The sequence below is a fragment of the Chenopodium album genome, chromosome 1, assembly GCF_948465745.1.
Source record: "Chenopodium album chromosome 1, dcCheAlbu1.1, whole genome shotgun sequence".
Lineage (NCBI taxonomy): Eukaryota > Viridiplantae > Streptophyta > Magnoliopsida > Caryophyllales > Amaranthaceae > Chenopodium > Chenopodium album.
In genome coordinates this window covers 65,116,773-65,137,864 of record NC_137834.1, presented here as the reverse complement: position 1 = coordinate 65,137,864, position 21,092 = coordinate 65,116,773, and the positions used below count along the sequence as shown (strand labels likewise).

General features: G+C 34.8%; 1 protein-coding gene and 1 long non-coding RNA gene across 2 annotated transcripts; one reads left to right on the top strand and one right to left on the bottom strand.

Moving 5' to 3' along the window:
* Positions 1–4,311: 4,311 nt before the first annotated feature.
* Positions 4,312–8,836, top strand: LOC145596145 (uncharacterized). The gene is made up of 5 exons (XM_081652603.1): positions 4,312–4,729; positions 6,220–6,386; positions 6,517–6,816; positions 6,953–7,216; positions 8,219–8,836. Exons 1-5 carry the CDS (start codon positions 4,390–4,392, stop codon positions 8,591–8,593), a joined length of 1,446 nt encoding a protein of 481 aa, XP_081508729.1. The 5' UTR covers positions 4,312–4,389; the 3' UTR covers positions 8,594–8,836.
* A 493-nt stretch (positions 8,837–9,329) lies between these two features.
* On the bottom strand, positions 9,330–11,914 carry LOC145557286 (uncharacterized). Its single transcript, XR_014092293.1, has 2 exons — positions 11,596–11,914; positions 9,330–9,701 (listed from the first exon to the last, which is right to left on the bottom strand). It is a non-coding gene; the product is annotated as an uncharacterized LOC145557286 (long non-coding RNA).
* Between the last annotated feature and the right edge of the window lie 9,178 nt (positions 11,915–21,092).

The following is a 21,092-nucleotide window of genomic DNA, read 5'->3' as shown; positions in this document are numbered from 1 at the left end:
GTGAAGAAAGATGATATAGAATGTGAAAGAAGAATGATGGAGGTGGAGGGATATGAAGAATTAGGAATAGAATATACCCTCCAAATCAAATGACGGAAAAGACCGACTCATGCATGAACCTAAGACATGGTCATGGTAATGTATACTCAAAGTGTGTGCTAAGACTAGTGAGTGTAGGTGACATGTTGAGACTCGTGTCATGACCATGTGGCTAGACTATGTGACTAAGACTCAATTAATGACTCGACAAGGTGTTATTGACAGCGAAAATAACCGAATTAATCAGAAGACTGATTAATTAGACCCTAGGTGATGACTCGACCAATAATCCGAACTGTCGGCCAAGCGACAGGACTGGCGTCACACTGTGGAGCTTGGCGCCAGACAACATAGCTGTCGTCAGGCGCTACACTCCATAGTGTGGCGCTACAGCTCAGACCTTGGCGCCAATATTGGAGCTTCGGTCTGGGACTGTTTTCGGTGTTATTAGTCAACTGGGGTATGCCTAAAGTCGTACTAGGTCAATTCCGATTAAAATATTAGACTTTATTGACTCAAATTAATTAATTAATTAATTAGGCAAAGTTCTTTAAGTCATTAATTTATTTAGTCTCAACACAAGTCAACAAACGGTTAAGAGAAACATAGAATATATATGCACAACAAATAATGCACAATTAGTCAAGTAGGCACAATATGATGCAATGCGTTCGCAACCTAACCATGGCTCTAGTTCTCTAAAGTTCGGGATATGGTTTAGTCAAAGAGGGTCCATGGTTAATTGTCCGGATGCACCACGCGGAAGCCTAACCGTGAAGGGTTGGCGCGAGTGGATGGGACACCGCGAGCTTGAGAAAAAACTCGCTTCCATGGTTTGGTGAATTCAACATCTCGGATGTACCCTTTGTTGCACGGAGCGTTCAATCGGGTAGATGAAGCAGGAATTCCCAGAGGGTTATGTCCATATGTAGAACACATATGGGTTTCAGAAAAGTGAGAAAAAATTCAATCAGGAAGTAGGATCGAGCAAACAATACGAAAAACCGGTCGAAATTAGAACGCATATTTCTGGCTCGGTATTGGGGGAAATTGGCACCAGCAATCAGAGACTGGCGCCAGTTTTTAACTGTAGCGCCTGGTGCCAATGCTGGCGTCTGGCGCTACAACTAAAATTCTGGCACCAAGCTCTGGCCCCAGACGCTACTTCCCACATGCCTCAACAGCTTTCTGTGCTCGATAAAATTTTCCAGTTTCACACGGTGTTATTTCAGTCCTAGTTGTGAAAGACATTCCTCAAATTTCCTACGTGTAAAATCCTATGTTTTTAACTCATTACGGATGGTCTTTCCAATGAGATCTTTTTTATTCATATGACAATAATGTTAATCAAAATTACGCACATGAAATACTTAGAACTTTTCGAGTCTCATCCACTCATTCTAAATCATTGCCGAAACAAATTCAGGAACTAAAATAGAAATCCTCCCCAGTGGAGTCGCCAAAAACTGTGGGGAATAGATTTCAAGCTTTAATCCCACTAGATTGAACCCCACTATGATCATACACTAAAGTACGGTGGCGTCCAAAAGGGAAGAAGATAGAGCAAAAGAGTTGCCAACAAGTTTTTTTTTTAGGAACTTGTAAACCATTCACGAGGTGAAGGTTACACCCCTTAACGATCCAAGAGATCGTCAACTCCATAAGGTCTAGAACCAAATAAGGGTTCGGGGATGAAGGTACAAATTCAACCTAAAAGAGGTTGAACCTGCCCTAATAATAGGCCTCTACTTTATTCTGATCGTATTCATGTGCGCTTTTTGATTAACATGCAATCAATAGGATTAATCCTAAACCTGTTTATCTATGTTGGTTGAATTTAATGCACAAATAAGCTATTATTGGCGATCACTTGAATTATAATCACATTAACCCTAACAAGATTATTAATTATCTTATTAAGCGTGATTACAAGTACCAATTCCCTTTAAACATGCATAAAAGGCGTGATCAAGCAATAAATAATAAATATCAAGCAACATAATAATAAATAATCAAAATATCATGAATAATAATTGCAATAATCATAATAATAATAATCATAAATAAAATAATCATCATCAAAGTAATAATAATAATAATAATATTCATAATCATCATAAATTATAACAATTATAATCATAATCATGTTCATGTTAATATTAAAGCATAATAATAATAGCAAGATCCTAGGCATGATACTAACAAGATTAATAACAAACTCTAGCATGTCACTAAACAATCAAGATCAAATCTTTAACCCTAACATGATACTAGCAATCATAAATATTAGGAAGAACATATGAAGCATCGTAACAATCATATTTAATATTAAAATTTTCGCTCCTCCGCTGTGTCTGTGCTCCCCCCGTGGGTTGGGGGTCGCGTCCTTCGAAAATCCGAATTCGAGGTTGGGGCGAATTCGGCCCTAGACATGATACTAGGAATATCATAATAACAATATAAACATGATGTCTACATCATAACATCAATAAATCAATTAAAGCACTTACTTTGATGCCTCGTACCTCTTTCTAATAACAAAATACACACGTTAGTAACTTCAAGGAAAATAATAACAAACAATTAAATTAAATAATTGAAAGAGAGATTTGGGACCAAACCCTCATAAATTAAACCTTTCACGTCTAGGGCGAAGGCAACATCGAATATGGCTAGGTGTTTCTAGATTTTGTGAATGCAGAATTTTGTATGAAAAGCAAAGTTTGAAGAAAGAATCGAAAGAGAGAGATGAATGAATTAATGATTGTAGATGAAAACTTGTGAATGAGGAGAATTGGTGAATGATTAGTGAGAATAGGTGATGAATGAAATCAATTGTTGAATGAAAATGGAGTTTTTAATACGATATTTATAGAGAAAATCAGCCAAAAAGATAAATTAAACAAAACAGAGTCTGACGCTCAGAAAAACAGAACTGGCGCCAACCCCGGCTAGCTGGCGCCAGGCGCCAGGCTTGGTTCTAGGCGCCAAGGCCTGGGGTTAGGCACCAAGCCTTATTTTAACGCGTTTTCGAAAATCCGATAAGTTTACCGTACTGGAGGATAAAATCATATAATTTTCTTCGAAAATGCTATTTGATTTTGATTAAAACTCTGAAAAGTCAACAAAAGTCAATTTATCAATGCTAATCGGATTAGGAATGAAAAGAACCTTCTAGAAGAATCTAGAAGACTAAAACCATTCCTAATTGCATTAGGAATGATAAATCATATTAGGCCCTCCCCTAGATCATTGGGCCGTATATAAAGCTCAAACCGGACCCAGTTTGGTAAATTGGCCATAACTTCCTCAATATTCATCGGAATTGGGCTTGTAATATATCGTTGGAAAGGTCTTTGCAAGCCCCATCCAAATACACTACTATTGGACCCATATCATGGACCAACCAAATTGGATTGGCTGTTTTTCTTAAAATAAGTTTCCAAAAACAGAGAGAAGAGAAAAGAAATAAAAACTTTCCGCAACACTAGACTTTTCACACTTTCGTTTCATTCGATTATGATTCGACGTGAAAGGTACTCATCACTGGGTTTGGTTTTGGGGAGACACAAATGGGTGTCTACAATCACTAATAAACAACTAACAACCATTAATAATTTTACCAAACACTTTTGTAAACAGCCAGCTTAAACAATAACTTAAAAAGCCAACACATATAGCTAATACTTCCAGCTAGTCAAACAAGTCAACAGACAACCGTCGATTGCCAAACAACCGCTTAGGTCTTGTTTGAGCTTTTTGGAGAGACTTTAGCTTATTGTGCTCTTGTTTGAGCTTTTTGGAGAGACTTTAGCTTATTGTGCTCTATTAGAGGTTTGACTATTGATTTTTTATTTATTTATTTTTTGAATGGATTTAAAAAGTTAAATTAGGTATTTGGTAAATAATTTATTAAAAGAGTTTTTGGGTTCAAAAAGCTCCTTTACAAAAATCTCATTATAAGAGCTTTTTGAAATGAGCTTATTGAACAATCAGCTTTTCGCTATAAATACACTAAAACAATTCATAGCTATTTATCAAACACTTCTACATAATCAACTATTTACAACCAGCTAGTTAAACCATCTAATATAATCAGCAAGTCATATCCGCTTAATTCAATCAGTTATATCAAGCAACTACTAGCTAATTACCAAATAGGGCCTCCATCTTTTATCATTAGGCCAAACTTTACTTAATGCGTATTGATACTCTCTACACTGACGTACATAGATGAACAGGTGTTTCAAGAATCAGGACGGGTTAATTTTGTCGGGCCGATATATCTATCTAGTATGTACCGGTCTACCCATCCAAAACCAGCATTGCAAGCTTGTTGTGGAGAAAAAAATGTGGAGAACCAGCAGCAGAGAAGTGGGAGTACTTTCAAGTTCAACCTTCTCTCGCACCTACATTCGTCCATTCACTTGCGCTTCTTCGAACCCAGCTCGTCTGGTGCCGCACCCACCTGACCTCCTCAAATGGGTTCGAAAGGAAGGTGGGTTTGTCCATGAATCTATCAAGATTGCTCAAGTTCCTTCTTATGGTCTTGCTCTTGTTGCTTCCCATGAAATTCCTAAAGGATCTGATCTTATTGCTCTTCCTCCTCATTTACCCTTGAAATTTGATGATTCCATTGATGGGTCTGCTTCTTCGCCTATTTTGACTGAGTTGGCTCGCCAAATTCCTGGTAATTTATCTCATTTCCGCCATTTTTGTTGGTTCTAAGGTTATGCACATTTTGATGTTATATAAGTGGCTGTTTTCAGATGTTTTGCTGTTTTTTGATTTATAAGGGTTTTAATTTTTGGCTTGACTTTGCTATAATTTGAGATGAACAAGTGATGTGGGAAACGACAATGTTCTATTTTTTGCAAGTTTACTTTGCTATAATTTGAGATGAACAAGTGATGTGTGGAATTGGTAAAACTTGGATTTCTCGTTTACTATTGGAGTATGTTCGTTGGATTGGAAGTTTGGAACTAACTAGCTAAAATATCGAAATACAAACCAGGAACTGAAAGTAGATAATTAGATTTACATATACGGATATATCCCAATCGATACGTGTTGTTACTAAGGCTAGACGCAATTGAGATATGCAATCATAACAATTTTCTTGTTTGGAATATCAGTATACTGGAAATGTTGTCAAGGCCAATCCTGACATTATATGTGGTTATTTTTAGTTGCAACGTTGTTTTTTTTGAGGAATTCACGTTTGACTGTGCTATATTTTGAGAAGAGCCAGTGATGTGTGGAAATAACAATGTTGTATAATTTGCAGGTATACCAGTCAATTGGTGTAGGCTGTTCTGTTTATTGGGAACCAACTAGCTAGCAAATTAAAATAGGAACCAGTAACTGAAACTTGATATACATATACTGTAAATCGATATGCTGGTGTTACGGAGAGTAGTCCCAGTTGGGTTATGCAATCATAATAATAATTTGTAGGGAAGATCAAAACAATGAAAATGTTATGGCGGAGGTTGAAATTGTTGAGTTATGCTCCCTCAGTTTAATTTAAGTTGCAGCGTTTCTACTTTCATGCTTGCCAGTGTATAGCTTCAACCATTGATAACTTTTATTACCATAAGTAAAATTATATAGAGTTGATATTTTCAAAGTATACATTGAGACAAATCTAACAAGATCACACATGACTATATTTAAGTTTAATTATCAAAGATAATCAAAACTATGTGTGAATAGTGTAAAGTTGAAAACTGCAACTAAAAATAAACAGAGTAAGTATGACATATTTGTTTGTTATTAGCATATTATAAGCTGTTGTTACGTGGCATGTACAAGTCTTCATGAGGTGAAATCTGTTGGTGAATGGAAGATTCGCCAACTATTGTTGGATGTACTTTGGTGAAACATTTCATTGGGAATTAATAGTCTTGTAAATAATGAGCTAGCAATTTTAAGACTAATTCTAGACAAAGGGAGTATATCTTTACATTTAACCTGCCCACTTTCTTATCAAACATAACATTTTTCCTTTTCACAGTCATAGGCATGCTTCTGGATACATTTGTATTCCCCTATAGCTGGCTGTAAATTTTTTAGGATTTCCTGTAAACTGCAATACTGCATTAGGTAGTAACTATTTTCTGAAATTAGGCTGTACTGAATTTTGAAAATGAGTAAATTGGACACTGGAGCATTTGGCAGAGGAGCTTTGGGCTATGAGGTTGGGTCTGAAGCTTCTTCAAGAAAGAGCAAAAACTGGGTCTTTTTGGTGGCCATACATCAGCAATCTTCCTGAGACATACAGTGTTCCAATCTTCTTCAACAAAGAAGATATACAAAATTTGGAATTTGTTCCTCTAATAACTCAGGTATTGTTATTGGTTGTAAGTGAAATCTATGCCATGGGATGCAGAAAAATTACTATTTATTTCTTGCTTCTTGTCAACTGGATCCTTATGAAATTTACAATTGCTTTCTTCATTTCTTTTGCTGTAACAGGTAAACAAGAGATGCCGATTTCTTTTTGACTTTGGGAAGCAAGTCAAAGGGGCTATTGCTAATGTGAAACCTGGAGATCATCCATTTGGGGGTCAAGATGTTGATGCATCTGCCCTGGGATGGGCAATGGCAGCTGTTTCATCGAGAGCATTTCGCTTGCATGGAGATAAACTTTCTGATGGGATCCACAAATCTGTCCCTATGATGTTGCCTCTAATTGACATGTGCAATCACAGCTTTAGTCCAAATGCTAAAATTATTCAGGATAAAGGTGCTGAAAATACTAAGATGCTGGTTAAGGCAAGTTACTACCACTCAATTAAAATAGTTCAGAACTATTTTTTCATCTTTTTTCTTTTCTATTGTAACTTGATTTGACAGATACTAAAAATGCTTGATGTTGGTCTTATCTGTGTGAATTACTTGACTGATGCAGGTAGTGGCAGAAAAGCATGTACAGAAGGATGCTCCTTTGGAACTCAATTATGGTTGTATGAACAATGACATTTTCCTCTTGGACTATGGATTTGTGATAGCTGCAAATCCTTATGACTCTATTGAGCTCCGTTATGAGCCATATCTTTTAGAGGCTTCTAGTGCTGCCATTGGTCTCTACTCCCCAAATTTCTCTTCACCAGCTTCATGGCAATCTGAAATCTTGTCGGCTTTAGAACTAGATGATAAGATGGCTCCATCTAAGGTTTGTTCTTTTACTGTTTACCTGATTGGCTTTAATGTTCATAGTATGCCTGGTTATTTTGGTAGACCCTTGACAATATGTACTTTATATGATTTTTGAACTACTCCCTCTGTAATTTGAACTGCTTTCAACTTTGATCTGGGTGCACTGTTCTAAGAATGTACTTCCTGCTTCTCTTTTGGTTGTCATGTTTTGACTTTCACACTTGATCATGCACTGCTATGACCATTAATATCATTAATAATGTAATACTAGTTAACTGTATAAAAATTGATATTATGGAAATCTGCATAGGGACTAATATATCTTTTACGAATTAGCGTTGTTAAAGTATTATTATAGTAAATATAGATTGAGCTGAGTGTATAAACAGTGCAAAAACAATGCGATTAAAAGAGAATAGAGGAAGAAGGAGTGACGAGTGAGTGAGTTTAGCTCCTCGCTTTCGAAGAGAGGAAATCATGGGTTGGTGAGGGTCTTGTCTTAGACTCTAAGGGGAACGTGTATTTGGTGCCACCCAAACAGTGAGGACAGTAAGACCATTATAATGTAAATTATAAGTAGGAAACAGATAAGAGGGAAACCCCAAAATAGAAAGTAGGAAGTAAAGTTGCAGAGACCCCATACTAAGTACTTTTGTGGCTTTTTTCCCCTTTTAATTATTCCCTAAAGAAATATTCTAGTATGAACCTTTAAACTGATTGTTGAATTTTATATTACTCTAAATTGAATGCCAATTGTAATAGCCATCAGCCCACACTATTTGTATTGACAAATTAGTGATACTAGAGGTCAAATTTAATCATTCTATGCTTGAAAGTATTGTTTCGCAAGAGAAGATAGTCAGATCTTTTGTGAAATTAATGGTACTTAAGAGTTCAGAAAGTGTTGCGTGTATAATTTTAGGTTGTTTTCTATAACTTCCATAAATCTAAGAGAATTTCTTATTGCTAGAGCTATTACTATGGTATTTAAAGCTTTTGCTGTCCTATCTCTTGAAAGGTAACATTGGGTGGGCCAGATTTGGTTGATGGTCGACTCTTGGCTTCTTTACGTGTACTGCATGCAAGTGATGTGGAAAAAGTACGTGAGCATGATTTGAGTACCCTTCAGTTGTTGTCTGCTGAAGCTCCTCTCGGAATCCAAAATGAATTGGCTGCTCTTCGAACTATTATTGGTTTGTGTGTGTTATCACTGAAAAATTTTCCCACACAAATGGCGGAGGATGAGGCCTTACTAAAACAGGGTGTCTCTACCTTCTCAGAGCTGGCTATCCAATTCAGATTGGAAAAGAAGTCCATGATTGTGAATGTAATGAGGGAGATATCGAAACGGGTCAAGCTTTTACTAGCCAAGGAATCAACTGCTGCTGCCTAACCATTGCTACAACCTACCAGAACTTTATGTCAAGGATTGATCTTCACTTCACCATTAGCCCATTAGGCTTTGCAAGGAAGTCTGTTGTGAAGCAGAGCTGCATTGTATTTGGTGTAGCTTATTTGGATTGATCGCCATGCTTAATATGTAGGTTGTTGACTATTCTTTTTCCTTTTGTTTTGTATGGAGTCACTGATAAAGTGATAAGTGATGACACAATTATTTATATGCTATATTTATCCATTGCTAGTCATCATTACCTCATCATATTAATTTTTCAAAGCTATTGTTTTATGTTTGTTTTTCTTGTTGTTCTGCTTATGATGATGACAAATTGAGGGAGTTGGATAAGATTACTGCTTGAATTTCGTTACTCCTTTTAAACTATGTTAGTGCCCGAAACAAAACTTAGTTTGTTTGCATCACTTTTTTCGAAGAACTAAAGGATTAGCAAAGCAAGCAAGAAGTGGAAATATTGCAGACTTGCAGTTTTGCACTTTTGAAACATAAAACTATCGGAAATGGTGCAAGGGTGTTAGTCATAATCATTATTTGTCAAGGCATAATTCATTCAAAACTTTGCAAGGGTACACGGTGCATTTTTTAAAACCCGGCACATGGAACAATTTACCATTTTTTTTTAAATGTAGTTTTTGAGTTGTTCACCTGCAAACTTTTGCGGATATGAAGCAAGTCTTAGTAGGTCATACAACAATAGTTTTTTACAAAAACAAAAACAAAAACAAAAAATACAAATAGAGCTAACAAACAAAAACAGAACAAACAAAGAAACTAACTACGCCAAGCACCAACAGCTAGCCAATGAGTAGGAGAAACCCAAGCACGAGGCACCTTGCGAATAAAGCAGACGGAAAGGTCCTGGATAGCAGCTCAAATTTCCCGAGACAACCAGAAAGCAGACATATCAGCCGAGCAAGAACCCCCAAGAAAAGCAGGTAAGGAAGAGCAGTCAGTATTGATAGCAAATTTACAAAACTCTCGCCGTTGGGCCAAATGAAAGCCCAAAATTAAGCTTGGAGCTCAGCTTGCAAAGCAGACAGCCAGGAAAGCCTGAGACCCACCTCCCAAAACCGAAGAAGAATGCATCCTGCCAGTAATTTATTTGATATCACAATAGTCGAATGTGAGTACATCGAAACTGCTAAAGAAATGTCACCCTTTACATAAGAAGAAAGGAAATTTAAGACTTCACGAGTAATACAAGACTTGGCCTTTTAAAGTTTAGTTTAACAGTAACTTCAATGCTTGTAGAGAGATATTCAGAGTTAAGGCATTATAACCGATAAGGTTTGTTCAACATCATTGTATTGGTTAGACAAATATTCAACACTTTTAGCAACCTAGGACACTTCCGTCTTAGTTACTAGTTAAAGGGTCATACAATAAAGCTGATGGTTAAATGAAACTAAAAACAAAAATTAAATACTAATCAAACGTTAGAATAAGGCGAAGTTCCTTAACTAGATGATATAAACCAGACACTAGTTGAATACGGAGTATTTTGTTTCTTTACCAACCAAGAGCAGGCATGATACATTAGCTTTTTTAGAGTACTTTCATTTTACGGTTTTTTCACCATATACCACTGAGTTTTAACTTAATTCACCATATACCACCAAAACTTTCTAATTCACCATATACCATTGAGTTCCCGTGCAATACCACAAAATACCTTTTTTGGTAACTGTCGTTAGCTTGCCGTTTGGAGTATTATACTAATTCACCATGTACCCATGTTTATAAAGTTATTTCACCATATACCATTAAATTAAAAGATATTTCACTATATACCCAGAAATTACAACGATTATTTTTTTTTTTTTAAAAAAATAGTCGTTATAACGGATAGTTTAGGTATATAAACATAATACTTGAGGGATTAAAGTAGCACTACACCCTTCTAAAAGCATTTGCAAAGATGTCAACACACTCGAAATCATCATCGTCATCTTATTAATATGCATATGCCAAACAAAGCTTGTGCATGTGGGAGGAAATTTGCAATAAGGAGCTGTGATTCGACAAAATATCCATAAAAGCTTGTACTATAAGTGTGACATATGGGAGAAAGTTCGATGGTGCACGGGTAATGCCGATCAAAATGTCCTTTCGGGTTATGAATTTCAAAACAGATGAAGCATAGACACACAATGTCATGGAGATGAGAGTATTTTGAAGGAGCTCAAGAAAAGAATAGTGAAGCAGCAAAAAATAGTAGATGCAATAATTAAAATAACCGTTACAAATTCTAGGTATATGGTGAAATATTTTTTAGTTTAATGGTATCGGGTGAAATAACTTTATAAACATGGGTATATGGTGAATTAGTAAAATACCCTAAACGGCAGTTATAAAAAAGTATATTTTGTGGTATTGCACAGGAATTCTATTATTTCGGATGATATACTACAAGAGGGGGGGTGAATTGTAGTATGTTCCTATTGCCTACTTTTTGCGGAATATAAAACTGATTGCTGTTAGGAACTTAAACAATGCAAAGCGGATTTTACGAGGAAACCATCCAGGGCCCAACTGGAAGTAAAACCTCGACCCTACCTTAGGGATTTCAAACACAAACCACTTCACTATAATAGGGCAAACACTAAGTTACAACCTATTAGACACGGACCTTTATTTCACAAGTTCCTCACTGGACTTGCTACTTGATAGGACCCTATCCTACCCAATCTAAGCACCACACTTAGATTCACTCGTACCGCCAAAGTACTACACGTACTGCCAAAGTACAAAATACTTGTACCACCTAAGTACAAAACTCACAGCTTCACCTAGAAGCTCACACATTGCACTCTTAATATAATTATAACGAGAATCCTCACGAACTCTCACACCCCAATACATAAAACACTCAAAACCCTTTTTCCCAATTACAAGATCTCAAAGAGTAACTCTAAATACATACCAATGAATAAAGAGATAAAACTAATATGTTGGACACTCGAGATCTGTCTGGAACTTACTGGACGAACTGTAACCGGAACCTGACTGGAACTTCGACCCGGAGGTTTGACTTAGCTTCGTGGTGAAGGATGAAACCATTAAGCACGACCACTAAGCTTCATCAACCTCAACTTTGAATGAATACATATGAGCATATTTATAGTACACCCAAGTTATTCTTTTCGTAAAAGATAAGTTTTATTAAAAGATAGAAATAAAAGATATTTTCCAAAAATAAGTTTTCCAAAAATATATCTTTTGTTAAGAATATATTCTATCAATAATAAAAAGATATATTTACCATAAAATCAGATTTTATCTAAATCTTATATTTTTCAAATATACTAATATATCTTTTAACAAAAGATATACTTACCACATATCTTTTTATAAAAGATATACTTGCCATATCTTTTTATAAAAGATATACTTACCATATCTTTTTACAAAAGATATAGGGAAATTCTCAATGGTAGCCCTCTACTTTTGCTTTTTCCCAATGGTAGCCAATTTTTTTTCGCATTCTCAATGGTAGCCTTCAACTTTTTAAAAAGTTGCAACCGTAACCTTATTAAGTCTAAACCGTTAAATATCCGTTAACTTTAACTATTGTCAACCATTTTCTCTCTCCTAACCATTTTCTCTCTCCTTCCCTTCACTCATCTTCCTTGGCAGCACCTCCAACCCCAAAACCCTCCACCCGCAAACCACTACATCTCCGTCCCTCCTTTCCACCGCAACAACCACCCCCTCTCCATTCCCCCTCCACTCAACCGCAACAACCTCCCATAGTCCCAAGAAATTGGCCACCAACAACCCCAAAACCCACCACGAAATTAGCCATCCACCCTACCCACGAAAACACCCCCATGGAACCGCCGCCCAACAAAACCCCACCTAAGAAACCCGCAACTCACAATATTACCACCCAACCCATGAAAATCACCACCCATGTATGCACGAAAACCCCATCCACGAAAAATACTCCCACGAAAATGAAGAACCCTAGAATTTGATTGAAAATAAAAGGGGGAGAATGGAGAAATGAAGAGCACTTCATATTTCAGAGAATTAAACAATTGAGAGTTTGGAGGTTGATGGACATTTACACATTTATCAAATAATAATGGTGATGAAGGTGGAGAGATAAATCTATGGAGTTTGGAGGTTGAAGGAAGAGGAGAAATAAGGAGGATGGAGGTATTTGTGTGTGGGGGTATTTTCTGAATTTTGTTTTTTTTTTAATTTTTCTTTTTCTTTTTTTTTAAAAAATTATTGGAATAGTTAACTTGTTTACCGTAGTTAGTTTTAACGGAAATTTAACAGAAAATCATCATTAAGGTTACAGTTGTAAAAATGTGAAAGTTTAGGGCTACTAAAGAGAATTGAAAAAAAAATTGGCTACCATTGGGAAAAAGCAAAAGTAGAGGGCTACCATTGAGAATTTCCCAAAGATATATTTACCATATCTTTTAACAAAAGATATACTTGCCATAAAATTAGATTTTATTTAAAACTTATTTTACTGAAAATATTTTCCAAAAATAACTTATCTTTTTCCAAAAGGGATTTATTAGAAAATAAATATTTTTATTCTGTAAAACCAAATCCCTAAAAGATATGCACGTATTAGGTAAATATTTATATCATTAAATTCAACCTGTGACCTTTAACGACGTGCAGACCTAAGTTCCGATTAGGTTTCGGAACTCTGACAGTCTCTGAGTTCCTGACAAGTCAGTAACTCTAATTTCATTGACTATCATGAGTTCACCTTGGTTCTTTAAACTTGTTCTAGACTGACTTTTATGTCCAACATACTTACATGAATCCTAGAGCGATATACTTCGATTTCTCCGTCTTCATGTTGTTTCTTTGAAACTCTTGTTCTGGAATCTTGTAGTATTGATGTATTCTAGATCTCGGGGCAAGTTCTTGTTAGGGAACTTAGATAGTTCTTGTTAGAGAACTAATTTCCTGTTAGGGAACTCTTCATGTACCTGTTAGGGAACATGGAACTCTTCATGTACCTGTTAGGGAACATGAAGGAGTTCTGTCTTCGATAAGTGCAATTACTAGATATATCAAGGATCACTATTATGGAGATAATAAGTTCGTTCTTTTGGGTCGTCATTATCTGTTGCTAGACTATGATCATTGACCTTTGGGCTAGCTAAATAGTCCAAAGCCCACTAGAATGGATCCTATGAGGTCACACAACAAAGGTATTGGGTTAAGCAAGTTAGAGGCCCATTTATGGGCCTCGTGAACAAGTAACCAATCATGAATTGGATTGGGCTAGTATAGTTAGATTAGAGTTAGGATTTGGGCTTTGTCATGGACTCTTATTTAGAGATGATGAGATCTATAAATAAAGTCCATGCCTAGGGTTGTATGTGACAACACAATTAACAGTTAATTGGGCACCAAGCAACCAGTAATCTAAAACCTCTCTCTCTGTACCACACGCCCATCCCCTCCCTTCGTGGTGGTTTGTGATTCGTTCGTTGCTCGTTCTACTCCATAGAAGGTCAATTGAAGTGTTCGATTGCAACTAACTAGAATTAGTGGAGGACTTAATCTGTGCCTGTGGACCAAGTAGAGGAATCACGCTTGAGGTTCTTTATCTCCCTTGTTCTTGTTCGATCGCACGTGGAATCACGCTTCAAAGGTATTAATTCTAATTCTTTATGTGTTATGCATGATCTTGGGGTTAGGTACTGTATGAATATGATTCATGTTTTTCCGCTGTGTAGTACCTATAATTCCCTACAGTGGTATCAGTTAGCCTATTGCATTTACGCATATTGAATTTTAATTCTTTGATAGTCCACAATTTTAATTCAATTAGGAGGGAGAATAATTTAATTATGGTTCAATCTTTATATTAAATGAGATTTAATTTTTGGAATTGTTTAAATATGATTTAAATTGCTCAATTATTCTAGCAAAATCCGTTTTAAGCCCTAGTATTTTGAAAAATGTGATTGAAATAAAGCCCAAAATTTTGATTTTGTGCTTAATTTTGATGACTTTCGAATATTTATGCTTCATAAATTTAATTAGATTGATTTGATACATAAAATGTGATTTTTGTATAATCAATAATTTGATTTAAGAGTTAAATTAAATTTGAATTAATTTTGTGAAGAACCCTAAATTTGAAATTGAATTGTAAATTTGATTTCAAAATTGAATTAGGCATAAATGTTGTGTTTTAATTCAAAAGACCTAATTTAATTTAATTTTACAAATGTTGTTTAATTCAAATCCCCCGTGGCTGGGTGGAAGAACCACCGTCAGGTGGCCACAGCGGCTGCCCAAATGGTCGAAGAAAAGGGCGGTGAAGGCGCAAGGGGTGGTGGGATAGGGGCGCAACTGTTGCGCCACTGTCACTGCAGCCCGGCGTTTTTGCCACCAGTGGCTGGGCTTTGCCTGGCCACGGAGGCGCGGCGACCTTCCAAGGAGAAGGCGATTCGGGAGGTCAGGTGAGCAGAGGAAAGCGTCTCAGGTCTGATGGTGTTCAGGCGGTTCTGCAGTGGTTTCCTCGGCTTTGGTCGCTGCAGGTAGGCTGAAATGCCTTCCTGCGAACTGCTGCGTTGGCTGGGATTCCCCTTGCTGACGTGGTAGTTGGTGTTCCAACAGATTTTAAAAAAATAAAAATAAAATAAAATTATTTTATTTTAAAATATTTTCAAAATAAAATCTGATTTTATTTTGAGGATAATATCAAATTTCAAAAGTTGGTTTTTGATAATTATCTTTAATTAAAGTTATTAATTTTGGATAAAATTTGTTAAGATTATTTCAAATCTTAAAATTTGTTTTAATCTTTAAAAATTTTAAGGATTGTTGAGCAAGATTCCAAAAAGATAAAGATTGATTTAAATAATGTGATTATCCCATAATTATTTTTTGGATAATAATTGAATTAAAATTTTGTGATTGGCTAGTAATTAGGATAAAATCTCCTAAGTTAGTTAGGATAATCTTTGAGGATAAATATGGTTTATCTTTTAAGATTAAAATAAGATTTGGTTCTATCTCATGACTAATTTAAAATATACGATATTTTATTGATAATCATGAATAATATATGATATTATCTAATTGCATTAATTAAAAATATGAGATATTTTATGCCATGTTTCCTTAATTATGATCATTCGATGTTGTAGTTTAGGAAAGCATGATGAGTGATTTATTATGTGGCACTTTATAATATATGATATTATTTACTGCTATATAATGACTAGTATGGCCCACTAGATTACTAAATATGATCTGCGCATCGTGATGTATTTTTGTAATCTAAAAACGGTCTACGTACCGGTAAAGAATTTTTGTAATTTTATTTCATTTTATTTAAGTAGTAGATAGAATAGAGTAAAATTACAAGTTGCAGTTAATCAAAGAAGCCCATGAAGTGAAGGCCCAAAGGAGCAAGATGGATAAGATCCATGAAGGTTCAAGTGGGAGCCTTTTTGCTTTATTAGTTTCTTAGGATTAAGGGGCCTTACTATGTCATGTTTTGTTTATGCATTCAGTTTATTATGCATGTTAGATTTTATTGATGTTTTGTGATGATGCGTTAGAGTTCACTAAATAATCACAACATAATAAATCTAGGTCCCAGTAATATTGAGGTAGCTTTTCCAATCAAAAATCCGATGAAACCTTCGATATTTATGATGGGTCATGCTAAAGCTGGGTGTCATATTATATCTTAGGGGAGTGGGGGTAAAACAAATTTTACGCTTTTGATTGGTTATACTCAACAAGGTTACCTAAAGAGTTTAGAACCTTGAAGCTAAGGGTAATAATTAAACATGTGATGGTTAATTATTCAACCAAGAATTACAAAGAGTTGTAATCAGTAAAGAGTTTACTCGCCTTGAAAATGTAATGGTTGATGGTAGGGCTAAAGTCCGGTCAATTATTGCACAAATAAAGGATCTTGGAATCATTTTATTCAATAGGGATCAATTAAAATTGAATAAATGCTTTAAAGTTGCCAATTTAATTCGCTTATGGCACTTTAAATTTTATTAAACATAATTGAATTTTGCGTTTACTCATAAGTAACATGTCGTTCTAATTTTATTATTATATATAATCTCCTCGATTGAAAATAAAGTTGAGAAACGTTCTCAAAAGGTTAAAAGATAATCCATAAACCTATTTCCAATTTTGCTAAAATGGTTCTAAAAGGAAAGTTTTAGAAACCCATGTCACATGTCTAAGGTTGGTTTTATTCAAAATGTTTGAGTAAAATGCCAACACATCTTCATTTTGAAAAGTGTTTCAAGGGATATAATGAGATGGGAGGAATAAATCCTCTAAAATGACAAGTATAATAGCCAATAAAATCTCTTATCTTCAATATGATTGAATATAAGAAAGTGATTGAAAATCTCTATGATCAAAAGTTGATCAAATGACGCTATTCTTCATCCACTTTATATAAGAGTTTAATAATTGATTAAACTCTAATATGAATAATGATAGAATATACTTAGCAAAATCATGAAATGTGCTTAAAGTAATTAAGCAAAGCATCATTTTGGCTAAGAGAAATGTTCTAAGTGGCTCAAATGGGAAAGGTTTAGGAATATATGAGGACTGCATTAAGAAGTTATAGGCCAAAAAAATGCAAACAAGTTGCTACTTCTCAAACCTAGAACTACTTACATGCTAAGAGTTGTTATGAACAACAAATGTTTCAAAATAAATGGACCATTTCCAATTGATTAGAAACTACCTCATATAGTTGGAAGGTAAAAGAATGGAAATGTTTCAATTTAAGAAGTATATTATAGAAATTGATTTAGCACATTGCTACTTCTTAGACATATGATGTCTTGTTTAGTTCTCTCTTATTGAGAATGAGGTTGAACTAAATGAAGAAGTATGGCTAAAGGAGAAATAAATCTACAAGTTTAGAAACAAATGTTGCTACTTCACAAGTAGAATCTACGAGTCTGGAAGCAAAAGTTGCAACTTTACAAGTAGAACCTATATTTCACCTTACCTTGTTATTGGCTAGAATTAAGTAAATGTTATTCATTCTTGCCATTATCAAAACACCATTCAATGTTAGTAATGACTAAGCATCGAAGATTCAAAAACGTGGAATAAATGTTATTCTATGCTTCATTGAGTCATAATGTGTTTTGAATTGCTAAATAAGTTTAAAGTTCTATATGATAGAATTAATTAAACCATTTCTATATATAAATTGTCTCTAAAATGTCAAATAATTCAAACGAAAATGAATATTGCATGCGAAAGATCCAAAGGGATGGACTTTCAATATCATTAGATTATGAATCCATTGATATATGTAATTATCATTCTAATTTGAAATTTTGAAAAGTCACCATTTAGAGAAATGATGATGCGAACTCAAAGTCGAATACATATCGATGTAAGAAAACCAAAGGTTCAAAGGCTAGAGACGAACAATGAAACTTCATTTGTGATATGATCACTTGTGCTTAGTTGAAGCATAACTGTGAAAGTTTTAAAGGTTCAAAACGTCCAGTATGAAGTTCAGAATCAACTTGACAAGAAAATAAATACACTACAATATGATTGTAATTGTGAAAATTTGAGTCAAGACATTTACTTGGCAATATATTCAAAGTATTGCGATATGATCGTAATAATGAGAATTAAGCCAAGACCTTGATAAACATCCAAAAGTTGTGAAATCGTTTTACAACAAACTCCGAAAGAAACCTTGTGAAGTGTTTATGAAGGGAGCTATCTATCTATATAAGATATATTTTGATAATGGATGTAAATTACCTATCTTCCAACCATTTTTCAAGGGATATACTTTTAAGATAAGCTACAAAACTAAACTAAACTACATACGTCAAATAAAAAAATGTAGCAAAGGCTTCATATGTGATATGCATAAGAAACATTCTTATAAAGTCTTTCTACAAATCAAGGAATAAAAGTTGTATTAAATCGTTTAATGCACGATCAATTCCTATACAGAGCATGGGGTACTACTGCACAAATCGTACTTAGCACAAAAGGTTTGTTGCTCAAGTAGGTGCCCTTATGGAAATTGTTCCAAAAGGTCAAGTGGGAGTAGTATAAATCTCGAAAGAGTTCGAGAAAAGCAACAAACAAACATGGTTCAAACCATGATTTGTTCACCCTATGCTAAAAAATGCCTCCTCAAAAGGCAAGTGGGAGTACAAGAATCTCGAAAAGTTTGAGAGCCTTGAAAGAGTTCAAGAAAAATGATTTCGAAAATCTTGAAGAAATTTGAGAAGTAATCGAATCAAAGCAACAATATGAGCATGATTCACCTCATGTTACAAATGACAACGCGTGGTCTCATTAAGTGTAATGGGAATAATAACCATGTGTCGAAGGTAGTACATTCCAAGTGCACATCCTCTATTGTCGTTTCTCATTGAAGCTAAACAAAGTTGGTGTATGATTTTCAATTGTTGCATAAAAACCCACAATGATGACTAGCATATGTAAAACTTAGTCAAATAAATATGATTTCATATTGATTAAGAGTTCTAAAACATTCATTTTGGAACGTGATGATTATGCAAATAATAAAGATGATTTGACAAGTTATGACTCCAAGAGGTTTAAAACCAGGATATCTGAAATAGACTCTAATTCTGTAAGCAAGTGTATGACACTTGATTAATTTGTCTAATTGGGTGAGACCCATTAAGCAAAACAGACAAGGAAGAAAAATGTTTTCTAACTAAAGCAAAGACTTGTTAAAGGATTCAACTAATTCATAGTATGACTATGATTACGATGAAACCTTTACATTAGTCATGTTGCAAAGATCTATTAAAGATATTCTAGTGATTGAGATTTGGTAGATGGATTTCAAAACGCTTTCTTGAAATTGTTCATGAAAGAAGATTTGTATATGATACAATTAAAAGTTTGAAAAACAATAATCCTAGGGATGCATAAAAGATCCTTAATGGATTGAAGTTAGCATCAGGGAGTTGATGTTCTTAATTTTGTGAGTTAATCAAAATTGTTTGATGTTCTCACAAAATGAAGATGTTATGTATGAAAGATGTTTAGTGGGAGCTATGAAGTCTTCTTGGTCTAGTATAAAGAGCAAATTATTCATTGCTTGATGAGTCAAGTGATGGATAGTGCATTTTGTATGAAAAACCTTGAAGAGGATGATGAGTACATTTGGGATTCAAGATCTATAGAGATAGGTCTCGAAGGATGTTTGAGTTTGGTTAATAAGCTTATATTGATAAGATTCTTATGAGGTTCAACATTATATTGAAAGAGTTTCAATCCCATGTAACATGGCACATTACTTAATGATTCAATACTTTGAGAAAGGTTGATGAAATTAAGGTTTTGAGTGATGATCCTTATGCAATATGCAAAGGATGCATCATGCATGTCATGGACTATACTCGTCTATTTGATTCACATGTTTTAGAACAAGTGATGATAGATTTCAATCGAAATCCAATATAACGTTGGAATACAAATTAGAAATTCCAGAGTTCTTTACGAAAGGGCGAATGAAAATTCTTAGTGTATGGAGATGAAAATGATTATAATATTTAGAAATTGAAAAATTCATGTTTATGAGAATGTCTCATGAACTCTACTTAGTAAACCCCTTCCATTTCCAAAGCATGAGAAACATGCTAATGAAACTGGATTGAGGCAAATGATGTAATTAGAAGTTGTATTTGTTTTTGGAGAAAAACAAGTTACATGTGTAATACATTCATTTGCAGAATTATGTTTATCAAATGAAACAAAGTTTCAATCTTATTTAATCGTGGTTTAAAGATTAAATAAAATGTCCAAAATAATTATGGATTGATGGGCTCATCAGGTTAATTTATTTAAATAACCTGGTGAATGAAACCCCACAGGTGAACAAAATCCATACATTATTGTAGTTCCTAGTCTAGAGTCATTAAAGTGGACATAAATTATCCTTTTGAATGGACTAGCATGTAAGATTGATTGGATAGCGCCGTTTCTTAGGCTATAGGAGCGTAGTGAAGCTCGGTTAATCACATGGGTATGCATGAATGATGCATGATCGAACTATAGACCTATTTTGAAGTTCTAGTATAGAACTTCCGGATATATTAGTGGATTCCTTTGACATGAGTGGAACATTGATTTCATTCAATGGATGTTATGGCTGTGGTACACTCAAACGTCTGCCCGTAACTGGAGATTATAAAGGGTGTTTCCTGGTTACCTCATGATTTGAGTGAGAGCCTTGGTTGCCACAAGATTGGATTGAGTCTACCTATTTAATTAGGAATGTGTCTTGGCCCCTTGAGGAGGGAGAATTCAGAAAATGTATGGCCGTACTCAAATGGATTACAAAGTAATCATTTGTTTTGCAATTCTAACTCAGTTTCTCAAGAAAAGATTTGTAGATTAATATGATCACGACATGAGATGCAATCATATTATCAAATCGACACACATTGACTTAAGGAATTTGAATATTGTGCACTTG